Source organism: Rhinopithecus roxellana, chromosome 9 (genome assembly GCF_007565055.1).
Source record: "Rhinopithecus roxellana isolate Shanxi Qingling chromosome 9, ASM756505v1, whole genome shotgun sequence".
Lineage (NCBI taxonomy): Eukaryota > Metazoa > Chordata > Mammalia > Primates > Cercopithecidae > Rhinopithecus > Rhinopithecus roxellana.
In genome coordinates, this window is record NC_044557.1 from 129,682,885 (window position 1) to 129,702,005 (window position 19,121).

Below are 19,121 nucleotides of genomic sequence, written 5' to 3' on the forward strand. Positions count from 1 at the left end.
CCTCAGCCTCCCAAGTAGCTGGGATTAGAGGGATGCGCCACCACGCCCAGCTAATTTTGTATTTTTAGTAGAGATGGAGTTGCACCATGTTGGTCAGGCTGGTCTTGAACTCCTGACCTCAGGTGATCCACCCACCTCGGCCTCCCAAAGTATTGGAATTATAGGCGTGAGCCACCGTGCCTGGCCAATTTTTATTTTTAATTGTGATATACACATAAAAAACTTTACCTTCTTAACCATTTTAAGTATACAGTTCAGTAGTTTTAAGTACATTCACATTGTTGTGAAACCAATCTCCAAAAGTTTTTTATCTCTCAAAATTGAAAGTCTAAACCCATTAAACAACTCCCCATTCTCCCCTCCCCCCAATTCCTGGCAACATCTATTCTTCTTTCTGTCTCTGTGTATTGGAGGTACCCTCATATAAGTGGAATCATATAGTACTTTACTTTTTGTGACTGGCTGATTTCACTCAGCACAAGGTCCTCAAGGTTCATCCATGTTATAACAAGTAAGAATTTCCTCCCTTTTTAAGGTTAAATAATATTCCATTGTATGTATATGCCACATTTTATTTATCTATATATCTGTCAATGGACATTTCAGTTGCTTCCACCTATGACTGTTTTAAATAATGCTGCTATGAATATGAGTATGCAAAATGTCTTCCCTGCTTTTAGTATTTTTGGGGTATATAACCAGAAGGGGAATTGCAGGATCATATAGTAATTATATACTTAATTTTTTGAGAAACTGCTTTACTGTTTATCTTAGCAACTATAGCATTTTATGTTCCCACCAGCTGTGCACAGGGATTCCAATTTCTCCACATCCTCATCAACATTTATTATTTTCTGTTTTTTGTTTTCTGGTAGTAGCCATTCTAATGGCTGTGGGATAATAACTCAGAGTGGTTTGGGTTCACATTTCCCTCATGAATAATGATGATGAGCATATTTCATGGGCTTTTTGACCATTTGTATAACTTCTTTAGACATGATTCTTTTCCCATTTTTTAAATCAGGATTTTTTTTTTATTATCGAGTCATAGGAGGTCTTTACATATTCTGGATATTGACCCCTTATTAAATATATGATTTTCAATTATTTTCTCCCATTCTGTAGGCTGCCTTTTCACTGTTGTTTCCTTTGATTATATACATTTTTCATTTTGATGTTTTGAATTTATTTTTTTGGTTATTGCCTTTGCTTTAGGTGTCAATCCAAAAAGTCATTGAGAAATCCAATGTCATGAAGCTTTTCCCATAAAATTTTATATTTTAGGTCTTTCATTTAGGTTTTTGATCTATTTTGAGTTAATTTTTGCATATGGTGTAAGGTAAGGATTTACCTTGAATTTTTGCATGTAGATATCCAGTTTCCCCAGCATCGTTTGTTGAAAAGACTATCATTTCCTCATTGAATGGTCTTGGCACCCTTATGGAAAATCATCTGATCATACATATGAGGGTTTATTTCTGGTCTCTCTATATTCCATTGGTCTGTACATCTGTATTTTTGCCAGAACCACATTGTTTTGATTACTGTGTCTTTGTAATAAGTTTTGAAATTGGCAAGTGTAACACTTCCAAGTTTGTTATTTTTAAAAATTGTTTTGGATCTTCAAGATCCCTTGAGATTTCATATAAATTTCAAAATGGAATTTTCTGTTTCTGAAAAAAAAATACTATTGGGGATTTGATAGGGATTGCATTAGCTCTGTAAATCACTTTGGATAGTATTGACATCTTAACACTACATCTTTCATCCATGAACATGGGATGTCTTTCCATTTATTTGTATCTTCTTTAATGTTTTTAGCAATAATTTTTTTTAAAATTTTCAGTGTACAAGTGTTTTCCCTCCTTAGTTTATTCCTAAGTATTTGATTCCTTTCATTTCTGCTATTGTAAATGGAATCATTTTCTTAATTTCTTTCCTGGCTTAGTCGTTGCTGGTGTATAGAAACACAACTGATTTTTGTGTGTTGTTTTTTCATCCTGCAACTATACTGAATGTATTCATTAGTTCTAACGGACTGTGTGTGTGTGTGTGTGTGTGTGTGTGTGTGTGTGTGGTTGGTCTTTGGGACTTTCTACATACAAAATTATGTCATTGTAAACAGATATCATTTTACTTCTTCTTTTACAACTTTGACGCCTTTTATTTGTTATTCTTGCCTAATACTTCTGGCTAGAACTTCTATGTTTTGTTACATAGAAGTGGCAAAAGCAGACTTGTTGTCTTGTTCCTGATCTTAGAGGAAAGACTTTCAGACATTTACCATTGAGTATGACGTTGGTTGTGGGCTTTTCATACATGAGCTTTATTTTATTGGGTAGTTTCCTTTTCTTTCTAGTTTATAAAGTGTTTTTCTCCAGTAGTTTTGTTTATTTACTTTACAGTTTATTATATGTCTCCTAAGTGTCTTTAATCTATAGATTCTCACTCAATCCCTTTTTTTAAACCTTGTGTATTTCTATTGAAGTAACCAGATTGTCTGTCCCATAGAGTTCCTGGGAGTCTGGGTTTTCTTAACAGCAACCCTATTGTATTATTTAACATGTTTCTTTGTCCTCTGTATTTCCCACAATCTGATAGCTAGATCTAGGAGCTTGCTTAGTTAGATTCAGTGTCCTTTTTTTTTTTTTTTTTTTTTTTTTGGTAAAGACTTTATAGATGAGGTATATCCTTCTTGAGCGTCTAGTTGTTGTTTTTAAAACTTCAGTATTCCAGTTGGAGAAGCTCCTTCAGCAGGCCATTACAGAATGTTTTTACTTATGCTGTACATTCTTTCATCTTAGCTCTAAGGAGGTTGACTAAGAAGAAGAAAATTCAAGAGTTTGGAAGTTTTATAAACCATAGATCCTTAATTGAGCTGAATCAAATATATGTAGACTTGCTGACAGAAAAAAAGACTGACAGTTCCTGTTGCAGATAATTAGCTCAGGGCTATTTTTGCTGAGGCGAAGTTTTGAGATGAAACTAAACCACTTGCTGAATTTTGATATTTTTTCAAGTATCTCCTCTTCTTGAATAGCTCTAAAATACTATTGCATATTTTTGATTAAGGCTTATTGGTTACCTTTAGTGGACAATAGGTGTCCTGAGTGACTCATGCTGAGTCACATGGCAGGTACCACATTCCTTTGTTATCTTTTCAATAGTGTGGTGAAGTTCAATCTACCAGCCTAGTTTCAAGTCAGAGAACTAACTGATAAGATCAGTGAACTAACATGATTAGTCTATAGGTATGCTTGGTGGCTAACTTTAAAGGCAGATTCCAGCTATCCTACTTGAGGCTTAAGTCTCGCCTTAAACATTTGCTCTACAGGTAGTTTCTTTGTCTCAGTGTAAGAATAAATATTTATTAGAGATTTATATACATTCTAACATGCTAATTTTGACTGGGATGTAATCAACTATTTAAAGAAATAATGCTGTACTCACATCAGAGAGCCAAGAAACAGACCACCTTTGTCCTATAATCAGTTTGATGATACAACCAAAGTATCTGTTGGTGGGAGAAGGATCCTTTTTATTTTTTAAATAATCCCCCCAAATTTTAAACTCTTTATCTTCTTCCTGGAGTGGGCACAGTCCAAATCACATGCACTTTACCCTGAGCAGACAGAATACCAGGTGCTTGATACAGATACTCCAGAACTGATACTGGAAGACTCTATTTCTCTTTATTATTATGGTAGCTGATATTTTATGTTAATTTGATATTCTTAAAGTGCTTTCACAAATTTATCCTTCGACTCGATCACAGACAAAAACTTTCTAAAATATTATGTGATTCCTGAAATGCTAGAGTATTGGATCGTTTTATGATCGCTGAAAAATTTCAGGGACTTTACATTGAAGGCATATTAAATTTGGACTCTACGTCAAGAATTCCTGTTTATAACCATGTATTACTGGCATACATTTGTTGATAAACTTGGTCAGGGTCAAGATGTTGCCAAGACCTATTCCCCCCAGTCATTTGTTAATTGATTGGATTTGAGCTAAGCTTAAGTACCTGTTCACAAATTGTCACCATTTAATGATTAAATAGTATAAGCAGAAAGGTATATGTGACTAACTTAAAGCAATCACATGACATGGCTATGCAAGTAACTGATTTTTTTGAAGAACATTTCTAGGTGTCAGTTGAACCAGTGCATTGCTCAGATCCCATCTGAATGATTCTACTTTCCCCTTAGTTCCTAGACCTTCAGAGTATAGTACACCTTGCCAGAGTTGGGTCATCTTTCCCAGTGATAAGAACCAGCTCTGTACTATGAAGCTTGGTTGACATCTTTTGGAAGAACCAGTGGCAGCCCCTTCTGGGAGTGGTCATGTTGCATTGTCTAGTTTAACTTCTACCCAAATTAGCTTTACTGATGACTGAGCTTCTCAAAAATATGGTCACTTCAAAAATAATTGGTATGAGGAATTGTATGAACATTCTATTGAAAGTGCCTTGAGTAGTAAGTACGGTGAAAGTCTAGTTTGAATGTATGATTCCTTTAAGGTAGTGCTGCAGAGATTGAGTGTATTAGTCCATTTTGCATTGTTGTAAAGGAATACGTTTACTTTTTAGTAGGCACAATACATATAGCACTTCAGAAATTTGAATTTACTGATTCTCACATACACAGATGAAGGCATTGTTGGAAGCAAATGACTTAGCCTTGCAGAAGCAACAATGCCTTCATCTGGTGTGTGTGAGAATCTTGGTAAATTCAAAACTCTGAAGTGCTATATGATATTGTGCCTACTAAAAAGTGCATTTTTAATGATACTTGAAGTGCATGCCCTAGCTCATCGATGAAACAAAGCAGGGCCCCAAGAGGAAATATCCTAGTCCTCTGATGATCTAGTACCCATATGCATTTCTATACCCCTTCCTTTTATTTACTTCAAACCCAATTACAGATTTTCAACATTTGAATTCAAAGTTGACAGACATTAATCTCTCTAGAGACTGTGTATTTAATGGCATTTCAGTATTTCTGTGCACTGCTTTTGTCCAGAAATTTTTCCTTTTTAACATTTTAATCAAGATCTAGTGAGATAGCTGTGATAAGGATTAAAAAAAACCAATAAACAGTTCAAGGAACAACAGTGGACCAGGGTTGATGCTGGTGATTTGGGTATATGATGAAAATTTTAGTCTCCATGAGCAGTTCTGTGTTGTAGAAAAAAAGAGAAAGAGATCTTGAGGCAATGGAATAATTAAAGACCACTTGACAGAGGATGAAGGCAAAACAATTGTTTTATTCCTGGTTCTACAGACACTCAGCCAATTACATCATAATTTACTTTTTCTACATAATGTTACTTTGAATTAGTAGACATAATTTGCCTTTGATGTACTGAAAACAGCCATGGGTAGCCTAGGATGACAACAAGTTCCTTCACTTCACTTTAGTGACTTTAAGTAGACATTTGCAACTTAATATCATATCCAAATAATTTAGGAACAGGGTTAGATTTCATTCCTGTGTGTGGGCATGAAGTTAGATGTTGTGTATTGAGTTTTGTTTGGGTGAAGAACAACTTAAGGTTTCCACTAGAAGAATTTCCTATACATAAGAACTGTAGTAAATGTACAATTTCTTCATTAAACAAGAAAATTGATAAAACAGTTAAGTGTATTTTTTTCCTTTTGAGCCCCTTCACTGTACTATTCAATTTTTACCAGAGAAATAAATTTCAGGGCACATAAGAACGTATTTTACAAAATGATATAATACATACCACTACTGAGTTTACAAAATAAATGTTATACTGACCTTATGCTAATATTATCCACTTTGTTAAATAGAAAAGTAAGGCTACCTATGCAGCTATTCTAAGAATGGTCTCTTTCTTAATCAGGTAAATAGCATTTACTAGTGAACATGTTTAATGTTTAATACTGTATTATGTAGATCGAATGAGATTTTGAGATTCAAGTGCCCTTTTTTTTTTCCCTAGGCTAGATAATTAGGAATTTTTTTTTTTTTCACTGACAACACTAACAGCTAATGACAGGTAAAATTTAGTATTTTCTTCTTTTCTTCACTGGAATTATTTGAAATATTCTCTATTTATTGCTTTTCATTCATTTATTCCTCCACCAAATTTTGGGAAACCTTTTATGACATGCATTGTGTTGGGTACCAAGGATATAGAGATAAGTATATAGGAATAGGAAAAACCAAGGAATCATAGCCTAAAGCTTAAAATGTTGTTTAAAGGCTGTAAAGAGAGAAAAATCTAATTGAACAAAACATTCTACACGAAATAGAAACAAAGCCTCCCATTATGTTTTTTCAGGGATTGATACCCTCTTTTTGATTCTGCAAATAAGAGTTTCATACTAAAACTAAAAAGAAAGAAAATCATAACTCTGAATCTAAAAAACGGAAGGAGGAAGATACAGGGATAAATCTCTGGCCTGCCAAGACAAGAACACATAGAGCTGTGGTACCAGCAACCGCGGAGCCCAGGCAGCAAGAATCAGGGAGGTGGAGCTGCAGAACTGGGAAAGGCGCCTGGCGGGGAGCACTGCCCGCAGGGATGGAGATGTGGGTGTACAGGCTCCATCTGAGACCACGGTTTATGAACCTGTGTGGACAGATCCTTTGCTCCAGTTTAGGCCTCTGCCTAGTTGTGTTTTGAGGAAGGGATTTCATGATCAAGACAACAGTTTGAAAAATCAGAAACAGGCCACCTTGTATATATAAGCAAAAGTTAGACATGTACAGGTCTTTTGCATTCATTAAAGCATTCGGATATTTTTTGAAGGAGATGGAGGCTGGAATGAGGGTAGCAACAACCTAGAAATAGACCCCAGTGAAGGAGACCATACCAAATATCCACAAAAGACACAAGGCTAAGGGAAAAAAAAAAAAAAAAAAAAAAAAAAAAAAACAGGAAAGCAAAGAACAATGGCAATGACAAAAAGGAAGGCTGGAATTCCAGGTCCAAATAACAGGATGTTGAAATTGATTCAATGTGGAACTAAAAAGAGGTGACTAGGAAAATGCCAAGGTCTGGGTTGGTATGCCATTCCTCTAAAGAATGAATACAGTAGGTTTCCAGAGGAAGTGTGATGAATCCAACTTGCCACACATTGAGTTTCAGGTGCTTTATGGGACATCTAAGTAGAAATGACCAATAAGTAGTTGATATATGAGCCTCCAGTTGAGATCTAAGATCTGATAGAGGGGAGTGGGTGGGTGGTGGTTGAAGCCATCAGTGTGCTTGAGTCCACAAGGTGATCTGAATAGAATGAGAGATGGAAGGATAAAGTTCTAGGAACCAACGTCATTGATATGGTTTGGCTGTGTCCCCACTCAAATCTCATTTTGAATTATAGCTCCCATAATTCCCATGTGTCATAGGAGGGACCCAGTGGGAGATAATTGAATCATGGGGATGGTTACCTCCATGCTGTTCTCATGACAGTGAGTTCTCACGAGATCTAATGGTGTTGTAAGGGGATTTTCCCTGCATTTACTCTGCACTTCTCCTTGCTGCCACCATTTAAAGAAGGATGTGTTTGCTTCCCCTTCTGCCATGATTATAGGTTTCCTGAGGCCTCCCCAGCCATGCTGAACTGTGAGTTACTTAAACCTCCTTTCTTTATAAATGACCCAATCTTGGGTATGTCTTTATTAGCAGCATGAATGGACTGATACAGACATTTAACAAGCAGATGATGTATACATAGATTCTAGGAAAATGCCCATAAAAGATTGCTGTCATAGAGGAGAAATGTCAAGAAGAGAGTAAACAGCAGTGGCACATGCCACAGAAGGGCCATGCTTTGCAAAGAATGAGAACATTTGGCAATGAGATTGACTTAAAATGAGATGTTACTTTGAGGTGGAGGCTAAGCTCTAAATAATTTTTTGAAAGTGATATAATAAAAAATGGTGCTTTAGAAGAAGCCCTTTTAGAACTGCAGCTCTGGAATTTGTTATTGCAAGAAAATTATGTATTATAAAAATAGTAAGATTAAACCAAAGACCTGGTGATTTTAACATCTCAGTTTTGGTTTAAGAATGTGTTTTTTTCCTTGTTCTTAATATGCCAAAATAAGCCATCAAGCCACGAGTTATTTATTCACTGTTCAATGTTAGCTTTTTTCACATTTGACTTGTACTTGTATGAGACGTGTTTAGAAATTTTAACAGTGTTAACATATTAGCTATTGTAATAGGAAAATAAAATCTAACCTCGACGTGAGAACTCCAGTTGCTAGAATATGTAAGCAATTCCATGAGCAGAATTATCTATCTGTCCTTCTGCTAGTTTCCTCTTGGGTAAAACACTTAGGCTGAGATGGCTTTGCACTCTGCTTGCTGGATCATTACACACAAATCACAACCCTCTAGGAACTCAGTGCGCCTGTTTCTAAAGTCAAAGAGTAGGTGTTTTCTAGAGGTCTGCCTTTCAAACTGTAGATTGGGACAGGGCTGTGAAATGGACAGTGTCACAGTATATCCACACAGTGAACAATATCTTGCTTTGGCAAACATATTTCAGCTGTGTGTGCATGCACATAAGAGAGATTCTTAGATCCCAATGTTAATTTTGTTTTTTACTGTGCATTGTGGTTCAAAGATGTCTGAAAAACACAGCTCTCAGCTAGAACCCCCTTCCTATTCTAAAATTATCTCATTCCACTTAGCTGCCAAACTGTTCTCTTGGTGTAGTAAATGTTTCAAAACAATTCTTGGAGTGGCAGGTATAAAAACTGTTGAGGAATGACAGCTAATAACAAAAGAGAATAACATTAAGAGGTAAATAAGACCAACATCTGTGTTGTATTTTACCACTAGACTGAACAAGCCTTTAAAATTTATTAGTATTCTGACTAGCAAGTCATTACTGTAATTTATGAAGAAAAGTTAAAGTATGCTATATATTAACGAACAATAGAGTAATTCTTTCAATGGTCATATAAATAAGCAACCATATCAAGGAGAAAGAATACTTTTTCAAAAGTAACAATACTATGGCCCATAAATTTTAGAATTGGCAATTAAATAAATGTGGTCAGACTCCATCCTTGCCACATAAAAAGATTCATTGACATGGTTATGAGACAAGTCAGGGTATTTTTATTGGCCTGAGCTAGAGGGAATAAACACCTTTGTCAGGTGTTTTGTTTTAGACACATCTGTTTGAGCTTCCCCTACAGGTTAATTCAGCTGTAAGGTCTATTTGAGCATTTGCTTTTCCCAGCATGCCTACTGATACTTAAACTCCTTGTGAGTGAACAATTTCTTATAAATCCAAGAGCAAATGAGTTAGTTTTTCTTTACAGTAATTTGTAAACTGTATTTAATTCTTCTAAAACCTATGAAATTTCATAGATTTCAGGTGTATTAAAAAGGGACAATTTAAGAATGCTAAGGAGTATGAATCATCACACACAAAATTTGAGGGAATCATTTTCCTTTGTGCCTCCCAGCAGAACTCTTGGACACTCAGCCTCTGCGTCTTTATTTCCTCTCCGCCTTCTTATCAACCCTGGGGTGTTTGCTTTTCCCCTTTGCCGATCTAACCCCTGAAGTTTGGCAATACTGTGTCCTCTGTCTCCCTTCCACTTTCAGTCAGCTGGCAGAAAAGGCACAGGCAGGAGAGGAACTGAGGTGAGTGAATTACACCATCCTGCCGTATTTCACGTACTCTGTTCCTCCTCTAGGGCTGCTGGAAGGTAGAACTTGGGCCATGCTGGAGAGGTGGGGGCAGTGCTTAAGGGGGTGGGAGGTACTGTAGGGATGTGGGTAGTGCTGGATGGGTGTGAGTAGTGCTAAGGGGGTGAGAGGTGCTAGAGGGATGTGGGCTGTGCCAAGAGGATGGGAGGTGCTGGAGGAATGTGGGAGGTACTGGAGGGATGTAGGAGGTGCTGGAGGGATGCAGGTGGTGCCAAGACAGTGGGAAGTACTGGAGAGATGTGGGAGGTGCTGAAGGAATGTGGGCAATGCCAAGAGCGTGGGAAGTACTGGAGGGATGTGGCAGGTGCTGGAAGGGTGTGGGTGGTGCCAAGAGGGTGGGAAGTGCTGGAGGGGTGTGGGAGGTGCTGGAGGGGTGTGGGCAGTGCTAGGGGTGGGTGGTGCTGGAGGAATAGCCAGATTGGGTTGGGTTGACCCCCAGGCTACAGCAGATAGGCCCCTGGCAGGTGCCCAGTGAGGCTCCGCTCCCATCCCCCACCCTTTCCAGCTCCTGCTCTCTCCTAAGTGTACAAACATGTACGATTCTGACAAATGAAAGACTAGATGTTTTTTATTAGTCTATGTGAGAATATTGTGTTTGCCATCTTGCTCTTGGATTTATTAGGTGAACAAACCAGGCTCGATGAGAGGATGACACCTAAGTGGGAAAGCAAAGGCAGGAGTCTAGACCTCCTCTCCCACCACTTCTTGCCACTTCCCAAACTTACAGGCATGACAGAAGTTAAAGAGTAGGGGTAACACACAGGCACATCTCAATGTTGGAAATGAAGTCAGTGTGTTCAGAAAACAAGGTAGATAGTGTACATTGGGCAGTATTGAATCGTAAGAGTCTTTTCTTTGGATTGTATGTTCTTGAGTCTAAGACTCAAAGGCACATGACACACATGTCATGACACTGGCACACCTGCCCGGTGGGGCTTGCCTGAAGGCAGTTTCTCTACTTACAATCCCCCTGGTTACATGATGATGCAAGGAGATTCCATACTTATTCTAAAGGTTTGCTGTGACAATAAAATAGTATATCATAAATTATTCTTTGGAAAAATTGAAAATGGCATACAGGCCGGGCGCGGTGGCTCAAGCCTGTAATCCCAGCACTTTGAGAGGCCGAGACGGGCGGATCACGAGGTCAGGAGATCAAGACCATCCTGGCTAACAAGGTGAAACCCCGTCTCTACTAAAAATACAAAAAACTAGCCGGGCGACCTGGCGGGCGCCTGTAGTCCCAGCTACTCGGGAGGCTGAGGCAGGAGAATGGCATGAACCCGGGAGGCGGAGCTTGCAGTGAGCTGAGATCCGGCCACTGCACTCCAGCCAGGGCGACAGAGCGAGACTCCGTCTCAAAAAAAAAAAAAAAAAAAGAAAATGGCATACATACGAAAGTTGGTATTATTAATAGAATGCCAATAAACCCTTCAAAATCTCATTTTATAACCTTGTATACTTCCTGGAAATGTTATCTTTCATCACTTAGTATACAGGATCTTCAGCCATGAATCGTGTTGCTTCTTGGATTTGATAGACAGTAAATACAGGATAAAAACTGCAAATACCTGCATATCCCTCAAGTTCATCTCAATGCCAGTAGATACCATCAGGATCTGGCTTGTAGGGAGAGGCTGACTACTCGCTGCTAGTGTCCAACACTTGAAGTTTTAGATAGAAGCCACTGCGCTGTGGAATGTAGCACTGCCCTCTGAGTGTGGCTCGGGCTGTGTGATGCCCGGACAGTGTCATATGAATCTTAAGATCAGCTCCCTGAGCTGGACAGTGCCTCGTGGGGTCAGAGTGGCCATCACTTCCTGCTTTGAGTATAGCTTAAAATTGACAGGTTGAATAAATACAAATAATGACAGAGTTATCTGGAGTAAAATTACTCTCTATTATCCTTCTGAAATTAACCTATAGTGCAGGGCTGTCCAATCTTTTGGCTTCCTTGGAAGCCACACTGGAAGAAGAATTGTTTGAGGCAACACATAAAATACACTAACACTAATGATAGCTGATGAGCTGAAAAGAAAAAAAAATCACTTAAAACATAGTGTTTTAAGAAAAGTTTATGAATTTGTGTTGGGCTGCATTCAAAGCCATACTGGGCTGCATGCAGGCTGCAGGTTGGGCAAGCTTGCTATAGTGTATCTATTTTCTGATATTTGTGACAGGGCACTTAGATGCTCTTAATGGATTGTGGCATAACATAAGCAGTGGTTTCTTGATTCACTGAATTTTTTGCTCCTGAAATAGACATATAAAGTTTAATTTCCTTTATTTTATATGTCTAAGTAACCCTAGATTTTATATTTTTAAAAGGTAAATGAGTTTTTTCTTCAGTATGTAAAGTACCAACAACATTTGGGGATCTTTTTGTAAAATAAGTCCCTGAAGTTTGCCCACAGAATAAGTCATGCACACTAAAATAAGCAGCCGTTGCCCAAGTCTCTCTCTGTGTCTCTTGCTTTCAGCCTCTCCCCCAGTGCCTGCTTCCTCTTAATGAGACACTCTATTTCATATAACCTGAAGTATACATGTTCTTGACCTGTCATATTCTTCTCTTAGGATCCACCCACTTCAGTTTCCCTTGGACTGCGAATGGAAGAAATGATTTTCAACTTGGCAGACACACATTTATTTTTTAATGACTTAGAAGTAAGTTCAAATTTTTAATACATATTTTTGCATGTCTGAAAATAGGTGATTGGTTTTAAAATAATGATGGGATATTATTTTTTAAATATGTAATTGGAATAGTGAGACAGAGGTTTGTTGGTTATATGGCAATGTGTTTTGCCTTCATGGAATTTCTGTTTTGCTTTACTTTGGCTGTTGATTTTCAGAGTTAGATCCTACATGACCAGTAGTAAAGATTAAAATTTGATATCAAGAATCTTAAACTTTGTTGATTATCAGAAGCTACGTATTTCTCAGTTACATAATCACCACTAAGATATGTCCAACAGAATTCATAACACTCGCATATGTTATGTCAAACTCTTATTGTATTAGGTCTGATGCTTTACTTTCTGGCTGATCCAATTGGTAGGAAAATGTTTTAGTCTGGCCCTTGCTGTTTGGGTTGCCAGGATTGCTTGTGTCACACTGCTGTCAATTTTATTGGTCCATTATGATTTCAGGGCAGACTCTTATAAGATGGCTGGCTAAACTTTTATGGGCACTGACAAACACAATGGTCTTGGTGAGCAGCATTCTTAAGAATAGAGAATATTGTTTTTCATATCTCCATTATGAGAAAACATGACCATAACTACATTTCGTTCTCTTCTTAATAGATACAGTTGTTTATTTAAATCCCGCTGTTAAGCAAGCTTGTGGTAGGGCTGCCAACAGGCATTAATCATCAAGTAGTTGTTTTGTTAGATTTATAAATGTATGTTATTTCAGACAGGAGAAGAATCTGAAAGATTCAAATAGAACTTTTACTGATCAAAGTTAATTGGCAGCAATTGGCCTTTAAATATTTCCTGATGTTTCCCTTTTCAAAATCAAGCAAAATGCACCTTATTTAATAGATGAGCCAAAATCACTTGAAAAATGCCAGTGTGTGACAGAACTTAAATGCGGTTTGTTCAACATCTGTCCTGTATTTTGATTTCTTTTCATCTGCAATGAAACTACTCAAAGACGAATTGGCAACTTCCAGTGCAATAAAGTTATTAAATATGCTTTATTTTTTCTGTTCCTTAGTGAAAAATTTATTTTACACTTAAGGATAAAATACAAAATTTTTTTGCAATTTAAAGTGTTTTCCTCAAGAAGAAATTACATGTAAGACATTACTGTTTTTTTAAGGTAGAAATATTCCCATTGAGTGACAAGTTTAGAATCGCCTTTAGAAATGCATAATTATCATACTTATTTTCAAAAGCTATTTCTGATTGATAATTGTATTTCACTTTATGAGACAGCAGCACAAAAAATTCCACATTTTACTAGTATGTTAAAAAATGCCTTTCCTACGTTTCTATTTGTTTCTAAAGATAGAGTAGACTGATATTTTTGTCCTGGGTACAATCTTGTTACGTTTATTGATGTCAATAGGTGTTAATAGCAAACATCAAGAAGAAATTTGCAGTAATTTCCTATTGTTTTAAAACTCTGTACCTTCTTAAAAATGCCAAAACTTGGCTGGGCGTGGTGGCTCATGCCTGTAATCCCAGCGCTTTGGGAGGCTGAGGTGATTGGATCCCCTGAGGTTGGGAGTTCGAGACAACCCTGACCGACATGGAGAAACCCCATCTCTATTAAAAATATAAAATTAGCCGGATGTGGTGGTGCATGCCTGTAATCCCTGCTACTCGGGAGACTGAGGCCGGAGAACCATTTGAACCCAGGAGGCAGAGGTTGTGGTGAGACGAGATCACTCCATTGCACTCCAGCCTGGGCAACAAGAGCGAAACTCTGTCTCAAAGGAAAAAAAAAAAAAATAACAGTGCCAAGACTTGGTTATAAAGTGCCAATATTAGGTGGTGAAAAGTGAGATGTTAGGCAGTCATAGCTTGTTATAATATAGACCAAAAAACTTCCAAACTCAATTTCAATGTAGTATAACCAGATTTTTCTTTATTGATATTATTTATACTGATTTGATAGAGACTGAAATACTACTCAAACAAATATAGTAAAAGCTCTAGGTTTTTAGGGTATAGGAGATGTATTTTTTCTGTAAACCCAAATTTCAAAAGAAAAAGAAAAACCAGTAGTCTATGAAGTTACTGAAATATCAGGTTCTATTTTTGGCATGAGGACTATTCCTTACTAGAGGTAAAATAGAAAAGAGAATGAAGGTGTAATTCAACCAAACATATAAAACAATCATGGAAAAATGTTTAAGCTTGTAGTCTTACAAAAGTTGATTTTACATTAGGATTTTAACAAAAGTATAAATGAAAGCTTCATTTACTCTGTCTTTGGAAATTGTTTACTTGCCCTGGATTTGCACAATATTTTAAAAAATAAATTGTTTTTTTACTCATTTCAATCTTTTATTTTATTTTATTTTTGAGACAGGGTCTTGCTCTGTCTTCCAGGTTGGAGTGCAGTAGCGCCATCTCAGCTCACTGCAGCCTCTGCCTCCCAGGTTCAAGCAATTCAACCTCAGCATCCCAAGTAGCTGGGATTACAGATACATGCCACCATGCCTGGCTAATTTTTGTACTTTTAGTAGAAACGGGGTTTCCTCATGTTGGCCAGGCTGGTCTCAAACTCCTGACCTCAGGTGACCCATCTGCCTCGGCCACCCAAAGCACTGGGATTACAGGCAGGAGCCACCACTCCCAGGCCAATCTTTTATTTTACATTTTTGAAATTCAACAAACCTGGGACTGGTCATTGCAAATATGTTTTCTTGAAAATAAAAAGTAAAATTATATTCTGGCAGAAAAAAAGTGTATTGGCATAATGCTCCTAAGAACACCAGAATTATCTCATCAGGGAGAAGTGACGTGGTAATGCCTGATTTCACACTCCAACTAGCAATGGATAGTGGTGGGGACATGAATATTTTAATATATTTAAGTTACATGTTTTTAGCTTTTTCAGGTCTATAACAAAAGTAATTTCAAGGAGCTTAATGGTCTCTTGGTTAGCTTCAAGTATGACGCCTGAACTCTAATTGTTGACTTTTGGTCTTATTTTCTTCTACATCTTAACTTTTGCCAGTTATCTCTTGATATAATTTGGTTAGTTCACTCCTTGGCTTAATAAGACATTTTGACTAATGAAATACACCCCCTGTGTGAGGGGCTTTCAGTAACATTTGTCTTATTATCAATCAATGTGCTTGCTTAAAATGGTTATTAGGATATGATTTAGAAGATTTAAGGTATAATTTTTGAAGTACTCTAGAAATATCTTAATGGAACTCTAAGAACTAAGTTAATCCGTTTTAGTTTCATAAGTCTTGTCTGTCATCTCACTTAGCGACTTTTTTAATTTAAAAAAGTCACAATTTATATTCTGTTGACACTCCAGGAAAAAAAAAATGGAGAAAAAAATGTTTTCTGTACCGTAAAAAATGTTTGACATATGAAGGAACATGAGTGACAGGGAGACATAATTATCTTAGGAAATAATATTCCCCCCCCCAAGAGAAGCGTTTCGACTTTAGTTCCGTAGCATACGTCTGGCTTTCCTATTTCTAAGTCTGACTAACGTCCTGCATATCATTTTACAAAAAAACTCTGCATGTGCAATACGATGATGCCTATATGGAAGTCATTTTTTATGAATGACAGTATGGAACTGGAGGTTTTTTCAGCTTCTTTAGTAAAGTATGACTCTTTCTGACTGGTTGGAGAAAGAGTTCTTTCTGTTAGCTTTTTATTGAAAGGCAACCTTCAAACAGAGTGAGGAAAGGACTTCAGCACATGATAATATTTCAGTTTAACCTGCTGCTGGTCAGTTCTCCTGCTGGATTTTTCCACAGTTAGAAGAAAATATTTTATGAAGATGGATACAAGTCTAAATAAAAATAATGCTTTAAGTTCATGTTGAATTTTCTTTTTCTGTCTGGGGTTAAGGAATATGATTTCATTGGCTTTATGGTTGTCATCCTAACCGGTGTTGACATAGTGGCCTTTAAGAGTCAGCAGGAACCAGATCACTGCTCTCAGGTCACCCGTTACCCCTGAAGAGTGAGGATTGGGAAGAGTGGGAACCCTCCTTTCGTGTCTGTGAGATGGTGGCACATGAAGCTATTGCACATACCACGTAGCACAGCTGTTCTAAACCCCCCTCTCTACTCTTTCAGTGCATTGTTCAGTTGGAGCAGACCAGAGCATTCTTTGTGTCAAGATTTACAACATGAATATTCCTGTTCTTTCTGGGCCCTTCAATATGTAGACTCCTAGCCTAGGTCTGATATTTGAACACCTATATTTGTAGCCCCTTGTTTTCACGCTTTCTATTGGGAAAAAAAAAAGGCCTGGGGCATAAAGTTCTGGTCCCACTAGAGTATGAGTTTGATGAGTCAGGGGCCAAGGAGAGGAGCTTGTGGATGGTCTTTAGGTAATAGCATCATGTAAAAGGAGAAATTTACAATGGTGTTTCTTGTAAAACAAAGAGATTATCCCTTGGTTTAATTCAGTCTTTAAAGTTGCAATAATATTTTCTTACTTTAAAACTTAGGTTATCATCTATAAATTATTTAAATATGTCTTATTTATAAGTTTATTTTTAGCTAGGAAAAAAATTCTTTCTGTAAAATATCAGTTATGCCAATGTTATGAAACTTCGATTTTAAGTAAAGCACTTGGTACTGACATACTGTTTGTGCTTCTAAAAAGTGTGGAATATTTAAACCAATTCAGAAGTCGATTTCTCAAGTTAGGAAAACATAACTCACCTAGGCAGTCCTTTATTCTCTATAAATAAAGAAGAAACTCTGATGCCCTATGTTCAGCTTTTGTGTGGATGCTAGAGCTCTGGTTCTCTGCTGCCAAAGGATCTCACAGGTGCTTGCAAGGAAGATGCTGTAGGTCTTTGCTGCTTCCAAACCCCTCCACAAGCCAAGAGTAGCCATATGAAAGGGTATGAGCCTATGGATAATTACACTCCAAACCTAAGTGTCCCTATATATGTGTACACACATATGGAATGCCACTTGTCATTTTCAGCCCTGTACATAGACTGGCGTACTTGGTGATTTTCTCCTGATAAGTTCATCAAACATAAAGGACTACGTTTTTTAAATCCTGGTAAACACCCCTTGTAACACTCAGAATATTGCCTTATATATGTTGGCCATTAAATGGATATGCTTTAGACCGAATTGTTATGTGTTATCTTAGACTAGAATACCAATTTTTGTTTCCTTCTTCATGGAAGATAATAAAGTTGACTTTGCCTTCCTGTGTTTTCAGGTAGGTTGCTCGACCTTGTCCATTTCCTTAGTTGACAAGAGTAACATCAAAACCCTCAGTTTAGTGTGGGGAGGACAAAATAAGTTTTTTAAGCAACAAATGATTATTAGTCATAATAAATGTATATTGAGTTTAGCTGCATTGTAACTGACGGCCAAAAAGAAACAATGCCCGTATTTTATTACTAATGAATAATTTTTGTTGCTCTTATTTCTTTATCATTTCTTATAAGATTTTTATTTTATCTGAAGTTAAAAATAGAAATATAAAAGTATAAAAGTATATTTAAAGACTTCCTTAATTCTGATGTTCATCAGAACATTGTCTTAAAGTGTAGCTATTTAACACAGTAGAAGATAATATACTGTAAATAAATGTATACTGTGATACTTTATATTCTACTGATAGCAAACATTGTACTTAGGAGTAAAATAATGGAAGCAAATTGTCATTACGAGTAAAAACAAGAATGCCCTCTATCAGTACTATTATCCAGCAGTATTCTAGGAATTTTGGACAGTACAATAAGACACAAGCTTTACTTAATGAAAGAGATTCAAATTATTTTTGTAGATAATTTGATATGTAGAAGACTGAAGAAAATCAACTACAATATTCTTAGAATTGACAATAGGCTTCAGAAAAATGAAAAAATACAGAATTCAAAAATCAAAGTGATTTGAAGTTTTAATTATAAAATAGCGGTAGTTACTAAAACACAAAAACAAAAAATATCATAAAAGAAAATTTAGGAAGAAACCTTATGAGAAGTATTTGTGAGGAATATATGAATAAAGCTGTGACATCTTACTGAGAGAGATAAAGGAAGAATTGAATAAATTAGATGTTCTTTCTCATTTTTGTAATATGAAAAAATTGTTCTAAGTTCTATTTGAAAGGATAAGTAGGCAAAAATACCTAGCAATTTTTGACAAAACATGGGAAATGAATGTCTGACTCAACCAATTATTAAAACGTTTTCTAATTCTACAATAGTGTGAAGAATTATGCGGCCTAATGTTGACATTGGACTAAGTATGGGAGAAGAAATAAATAGCTCAGGCACAGACCCAACTTAAAGAAAAATTTTGTATGTTTTAAATAAAACCAAGCAAATTGATAGTGAAGTAATAGATTATTCAGCTTATATGCTAAAATAGGTAAACAGTTAAAAGATGAAAGAATGAAACACAAGGAGAATATGTAGGTAAATCAAAAGATTAAATCAAAATTGGCTGGGTATGGTGGCTCACACCTGTAATCCCAGCACTTTGGGAGGCCAAGGTGGCGGATCACGAGGTCAGGAGATCGAGACCATCCTGGCTAACAGAGTGAAACCCCATCTCTACTAAAAATACAAAACAAAATTGGCCGGGCGTGGTGGCGAGCTCCTGTAGTCCCAACTACTCGGGAAAGTTGGGAGGAGAATGACGTGAACCCGGGAGCCGGAGCTTGCAGTGAGCCGAGATCGCGCCACTGCACTCCAGCCTGGGCGGACAAAGCGAGACTCCGTCTCAAA

The 19,121-nt window shown here is 37.0% G+C and overlaps 1 protein-coding gene across 1 annotated transcript in view; it reads left to right on the forward strand.

Annotated features, from left to right (window-relative positions):
* Positions 1 to 19,121, forward strand: part of EYA1 (EYA transcriptional coactivator and phosphatase 1) — a 159,072-nt gene that overhangs the window by 98,924 nt on the left and 41,027 nt on the right. Inside the window, exon 11 of the mRNA XM_010360872.2 lies at positions 12,282 to 12,371. Coding sequence (XP_010359174.1) covers positions 12,282 to 12,371 — 90 coding nt within the window. The remainder of the gene's footprint in view (positions 1 to 12,281; positions 12,372 to 19,121) is intronic.